Source organism: Siphateles boraxobius, unplaced genomic scaffold (genome assembly GCF_051911475.1).
Source record: "Siphateles boraxobius isolate OS27281-9 unplaced genomic scaffold, OSU_SipBor_1 130, whole genome shotgun sequence".
Classification (NCBI taxonomy): domain Eukaryota; kingdom Metazoa; phylum Chordata; class Actinopteri; order Cypriniformes; family Leuciscidae; genus Siphateles; species Siphateles boraxobius.
The window spans coordinates 19,940,099-19,947,068 of record NW_027508734.1 but is presented as its reverse complement, the minus strand read 5'-3'; the positions used below and the strand labels follow the sequence as shown (position 1 = coordinate 19,947,068).

The 6,970-nt window shown below is 47.9% G+C and overlaps 1 protein-coding gene across 1 annotated transcript; it reads right to left on the bottom strand.

Annotated features, from left to right (window-relative positions):
• Positions 1-1,630, bottom strand: LOC143736697 (uncharacterized). The gene is made up of 3 exons (XM_077227338.1): positions 1,509-1,630; positions 316-1,234; positions 1-61 (listed from the first exon to the last, which is right to left on the bottom strand). The coding sequence occupies exons 1-2, from the start codon at positions 1,628-1,630 to the stop codon at positions 703-705; spliced, it is 654 nt and encodes a 217-aa protein (XP_077083453.1). The 3' UTR covers positions 1-61; positions 316-702.
• Between the last annotated feature and the right edge of the window lie 5,340 nt (positions 1,631-6,970).

The following is a 6,970-nucleotide window of genomic DNA, read 5'->3' as shown; positions in this document are numbered from 1 at the left end:
TTTTTCTGTGGGGATTATTTCACTTTGTCCTATCAGCTTTTGTGAAAGTGACAGTCCTGAGCTGAGATAGAGATTTGTGCTACATTCTCATTATAGAATCAGATCTCATTAATTTATTCATTCTTGACAGTACATAAAATATTTAAATTCCCAAAGGCTAGTCTGTTAATATACTTTTACAACAAAATCATTGCCTAATAAAATTAGACGTGAACACATTTTAATACACAATTAATTCAAAATAAGATTAATATTCTAACATATATTTTCCAAGACAATGAACAATGACTCAAAAGAGCAAAGAAAAGGGTTTACCTAGCTGCTGCTGGTTGATTATGGTGGAAAGTAACTGATGAAAAAACAACATGGAGAGGGAGGAGCTCTGCAATCAGATTAATATTTGACCAGCATTTCCTGAAATCACTTAAAGCTCAGTGGAATTGACAGAGATGTTGTTGCATTTCAAAAGTGAGAAATGATGAGGACTCAGTAAAATGGTTAAAATGCAATAAATAGCTTCCTGTTCTGTCCTTGATACCGTTCAATGACTGAAATGAAACTTTATACACATTTTGTTAATAGCATTTGTGGCTAATAGTAAAATGCAGGGCTTTGATTTCAATTGTATACTTGTTGGTTTGATCCCTACAAAAAAAACACAATAACTTAACACGGCAGTTTCTGAATTGGAGAATAGAAGAGCTACACTTGATTTTCATGTACCTTCTTACAACACAAATATCTAAGCATGCTATTTGCATCCTTCCTTATGAAAACATAGAGCAAAGAGTCAGCGAGTGGATTTAAATACAACATGATTCCTGACACTGAACGAAAACAATCATAATAACCGCTTATTCCGCTCTCAAAGGATATTGCGAAAATTGCGTTTTGAACAATGGTTGGCAGAAACAACACAGTGTAATTGAAAAGTACTAGAGCCAGAATCCTCAAAATCCTCTTCTGTTCATCAGGGGTGACTGCGACTGAATGAGAGAGAGCCCTCCACGATCCCACAAAGGAAAACACAACCAGTGGATAAGGCAGCAAAAAAAGAAATACATTTAGAAGAAATGCTAATTCCACATTGCCTTTAAGTGCAATAATCACATCAATCACCATATATCCACATGATATTGCCCAAACCATCAAGCATATCAGAACTGAATTTTTACAAGTATGATGAAGTCTGTACCAAACAGGGTATTTGTCACGGTAGACACATTCTCTGTTCCTTCTCGTCTCGTGTTTATGTTGTGGTTTGAATGCACGTGGGTAGTGGGCGTGAATGTATGACATCACCTGATCCACTTCAGCTGATCCTCATTCACTTCACCAGCTGCAGTCAATCTCACCACTCTATTTATACTTACCGCTGTTCTATCATCCTTGTCAGATCGTTGTTTGATGTCGTTCGTGTTGGTGTTCCAGTGTCCAGTTCCTGCCTTGTGTTCCAGTTCCTGTTCTCCGTCTTCGTCTTTGGATTTCGTCTGCTGTTTCACCGTCACCGCACCATCGTCTCTTCACCACCGGATCCTGACCACCGAAGTCCCTGTGTCACCCGTTCTACATCTGCCTGTACTGCATCATCATCATCATCATCCTTATTAAATCTACTGTTTACTTGCATTTGCTTCTCGTCTATTATTACATGATGACAGAACGATCTGACCAGGAAAGAGAAGCAGCGAGTGCATCACAGAGATCGATGGAGGAATTCATTCACCATAGCATCAGGAGGATGGATTCGCAGCAGCGAGAGATCGGCGACACGGGACGCGCAGTACAGGCCTTGGTGACACAGGTGTCCGAGCTCACCCAGCAGATCCAACGCCTACAGGGTCCCACTGCGCCGCCCACACCGACCGTTCCTCCCATACCACCAGAAGGACCCTCCCAGCCAGAGCCCCGTCTTCCAGTGCCAGAGCATTATGCCGGTGAGACTACCTTTTGCAGAGCATTTTTGACCCGCTGTACGATGCATTTCGCTTTACAGCCCCGCACGTTCAACACGGAACAAGCGAAGGTGGCGTTCGTTCTCACTCTGCTGACGGGGAAGGCTGCGCTTTGGGGAACGGCGGTGTGGGAGAACCAACACCCATGCTGCGCCTCGTTCCAGACCCTCGCCGCCGAAATGAGGAAAGTTTTCGACAGGGCTGTCTCTGGGAGAGAGGCAGCCCGAAGACTGGCGGAACTACAGCAGGGAGAAAGGTCGGTTTCGGACTACTCTATTGAATTTCGGACCCTGGCGGCGGAGTGCGGCTGGAACGAGGAGGCGCAGTGGGATATGTTCCTGCATGGGTTGGCTGACCACGTCCAGAGGGAGATCTACGCCCTGGATCTACCCACCACTCTCAACGGGTTGGTCGACTTGGCTCTGCGGGTGGACGCTCGGCTGTCTAGGGTCGAGCGCCGAGCCCCGTCCACCCGTACCTTCGCAGGGACCGACCCTCCACGATCCAGCGGCAGGGACGTGGTCAGCCCCGTCTACGATCCCGAGCCCATGCAGGTGGGTCGAGCTCGGCTTTCCCGGGAGGAGAGGGAGAGGCGGAGATCCCAGGGCCTTTGCCTGTATTGTGGAGGAGCGGGACATTACGCATACAACTGTCCGGTAAAAGGCCAAGCCCGATAGTAAAACTGAGGCTACTATCGGGTGGGATCTCCGCTAGGAAGACCTCATCATCGATTACATCTACCTCCACACTCCTTCCGGTAAGACTAAGGTGGTCAGTCCAACAGCACGACTGCCATGCACTTCTGGACTCTGGGGCTGAAGGTAATTTTATGGACCACACTTTTGCACAGAAAATTCAGATTCCCCTCAGACCCCTCACTCACAGAATTGCCGTTCACGCACTCAATGGACAAGAACTCCCCACCATTTCCCTTTGCACTGAAGACATCACCCTCACCACTTCCGGCAACCATTCTGAGACTATTTCATTCTTCATCATGGACTCACCCCTTGCACCCGTCGTCCTCGGACACCCCTGGCTCATCCGTCACAACCCCCGAGTGGACTGGCACCATAGATCAGTACTGGAGTGGAGCAAGGAATGTCATAAGTCTTGTCTCGTGTCTGCCTGTTCGTCTGTGCCTGTTTCTGTGTTTCAGGAGGAAGCAGGGGATCTGTCTAACGTGCCCGCGGAGTACCTGGACCTGAAGGAGGTGTTCAGTAAGTCTCGTGCTGCTTCTCTCCCTCCGCATCGTCCCTATGACTGTGCTATAGATTTACTGCCAGGTAAGTCTCCGCCTAAAGGCAAGTTATATTCACTTTCTATTCCAGAAAGGGAGGCTATGGAGAAATATATTTCTGATTCTCTGGCAACCAAGTTCATTCGCCCTTCCTCTTCTCCAGCGGGGGCGGGGTTCTTTTTTGTGGGGAAGAAGGACGGTTCTCTGCGACCTTGTATTGATTACCGAGGGCTGAATAACATCACGGTAAAGAATACTTATCCTTTGCCGTTGATGTCTTCAGCCTTCGAGAGGTTGCAGGGAGCGTCCATCTTCACAAAACTGGATTTACGTAACGCTTATCATTTGGTTCGCATCAGGGAGGGGGATGAATGGAAAACTGCGTTTAACACCCCCAGGGGGCACTTTGAATATTTGGTCATGCCTTTCGGGCTGTCCAACTCCCCAGCAGTTTTCCAGGCACTGGTCAACGACGTGTTGCGAGATATGATCGATCAGTTCATATATGTCTACCTGGATGACATATTGATTTTTTCTTCTTCTCTCCAGGAACACGTGCAACACGTCAGACGAGTGCTTCAGAGGTTGCTAGAGAATGGGCTTTTTGTCAAGGCGGAGAAATGCGATTTCCATGCACAGTCGGTCCCGTTTTTAGGGTACATCGTCTCGTCTGAGGGAGTGCGGATGGACCCTGAGAAGATCAAGGCTGTGGTAGATTGGCCAAGCCCAGATTCCCGCAAGGCCCTGCAGAGGTTTCTGGGATTCGCCAATTTCTACCGGCGTTTTATTCGCAATTTTAGCCAACTAGTCGCACCTCTGACTGCCTTGACCTCCCCCAGAACTACGTTCAGGTGGTCAGACACAGCCGAAGCTGTGTTCTCCAAACTAAAGGGCCGCTTTGTTTCAGCCCCCATCCTTGTCGCCCCTGATTCTTCACGTCAGTTCGTGGTGGAGGTCGACGCATCAGAGGTGGGAGTAGGCGCAGTGTTGTCCCAACGCTCTTCCACAGACGACAGGATGCATCCCTGCGCGTTTTTGTCTCATCGTTTATCTCCAGCCGAACGCAATTACGACATTGGTAACAGAGAGTTGTTGGCAGTTAAGTTAGCGTTGGAGGAATGGCGCCACTGGTTAGAAGGGTCGGGGGTACCTTTTATTGTCTGGACTGATCACAAGAACCTAGAGTACATCAGAACCGCCAAAAGATTGAACTCCAGGCAGGCTCGATGGGCATTATTTTTCGGTCGCTTCGATTTTACTCTTTCATACCGCCCGGGTTCCAAGAACGTCAAACCCGATTCACTATCCCGTATATTTGATTTTTCCGAACGCCCGTCTACTCCCGAGTGTATTTTGCCCGAAACTCTATTCGTTTCCACACTCACATGGGAGGTCGAATCGAAGGTCAAGAAGGCCTTAGAAGGGGTAACGCCTCCGCCCGGTTGCCCACCGAACCGATTGTTTGTGCCGGAGGGATTACGGTCCGACGTTATTCAGTGGGGTCATAACTCCAACGTGGCTTGCCATCCAGGAGTTAATCGTACTAGCTTTTTGGTCAAGCAACGGTTCTGGTGGCCACTTATGGCTCGCGATATTCACGATTTTGTTTTGGCTTGCTCGGTTTGTGCCACTGGTAAGACTTCCAATCGACCTCCAGATGGGTTACTCCAACCGCTGTCGGTTCCTTCAAGACCCTGGTCCCACATCGCACTAGATTTTATTACCGCCCTCCCGCCCTCTCAGGGGAACACAGTCGTTTTGACTGTAGTGGACCGATTCTCGAAGGCAGCCCATTTTGTCCCCTTACCCAAATTACCCTCAGCTAAGGAGACAGCGGTTACAGTCGTAGATCACGTTTTTCGTTTACATGGCCTTCCGATTGACGTGGTGTCCGACAGGGGACCCCAGTTCGTGTCCAAATTTTGGCGAGAGTTTTGCAGATTACTGGGGGCGACGGTTAGTTTGTCCTCAGGGTTTCATCCCCAGAGCAATGGTCAAACCGAGAGAGCCAACCAGGATTTGGAGAGAGTGTTGCGATGTTTGGTTTCCAAGAATCCTTCCTCTTGGAGTCAACAACTCTCCATGGTGGAGTACGCCCACAACACGTTGCCAGTGTCGGCTACGGGCCTATCTCCGTTTGAGTGTAGTGTAGGTTACCAGCCACCAATTTTTCCCAGTCTGGAATCCGAGGTCGCGGTCCCCTCCGCTCACGCCTTTGTTCAGAGGTGTCACCGTACCTGGACTAGAGCCCGTGAGACTCTACTCCAGGTGGGGGCGCGCACTAAGGCTAAGGCCGATCGCCACAGGTCGAAGCCTCCCGTATACGTCGTTGGTCAAAAGGTGTGGCTTTCAACCAAGAACATTCCTCTTCGCTCCGTATCTAACAAACTTGCTCCCAAATTTATTGGCCCGTTTGCTGTCACCAAGATCATTAGCCCGGTGGCAGTCCGCCTCAAATTGCCTCCCGCGTACAGGAGGATCCATCCCGCCTTCCATGTATCTAAAATTAAACCCGTGTTTCATTCTCATATTAATCCGCCTGTCCCGGTTCCTCCCCCACCGCGACTCGTAGATGGGGAGACCACGTATTCGGTTAATCGTATACTGAACTCCAGGCGGAGAGGACGCGGATTCCAGTACTTGGTGGACTGGGAGGGTTACGGTCCGGAGGAGAGAAGTTGGGTGCCTGCTAGAGACATACTGGATCACTCCCTCATCGATGATTACAATCGACAGGGTAAGGAGTCTGGGAACGCCAGGAGGCGTTCTTAGGAGGAGGGGTACTGTCACGGTAGACACATTCTCTGTTCCTTCTCGTCTCGTGTTTATGTTGTGGTTTGAATGCACGTGGGTAGTGGGCGTGAATGTATGACATCACCTGATCCACTTCAGCTGATCCTCATTCACTTCACCAGCTGCAGTCAATCTCACCACTCTATTTATACTTACCGCTGTTCTATCATCCTTGTCAGATCGTTGTTTGATGTCGTTCGTGTTGGTGTTCCAGTGTCCAGTTCCTGCCTTGTGTTCCAGTTCCTGTTCTCCGTCTTCGTCTTTGGATTTCGTCTGCTGTTTCACCGTCACCGCACCATCGTCTCTTCACCACCGGATCCTGACCACCGAAGTCCCTGTGTCACCCGTTCTACATCTGCCTGTACTGCATCATCATCATCATCATCCTTATTAAATCTACTGTTTACTTGCATTTGCTTCTCGTCTATTATTACATGATGACAGTATTTGATCATTATGTATCTTTCCATAGAGATACAGACCATGAAGCCAATATTAACTTTTACGCTCATGACATAAACATGAAAGACAAAAAAGACTAGACCATTCAGTGTACAAAAATGCACAACAGGCTTGACACAAATCTGTATGATATCACAAACAAAAAGGTTTATGACAAATATAGGAACCGTATTGTCAGACCTAAGCAGACAGCACAATCCGTAGAGTGCCAGAGACATGACAAGAAACTCAATGGAAAAAACAATCCATATAGCCACCATTTCAGATGAAGATGCACAGAAAACTTTCATCACAGATGTCCAATTGAAGTCCCCCAGTAACCAGTTTAAATGGTTTACTTCTAACTGGAATGTCATCTTGGTTGAGTTTTCAGGGTAGGCCATGTTCTTCAAATTAGGATGTTCAGTCTAAAATGAAAACAAATCTGTTTTCGATTCAAACTCATCTAATTGGCTTTATTCATTTAAGTTTTATGCTGTATTGTAGGCTCATGTAACATATTACATACATTAATTAGGTA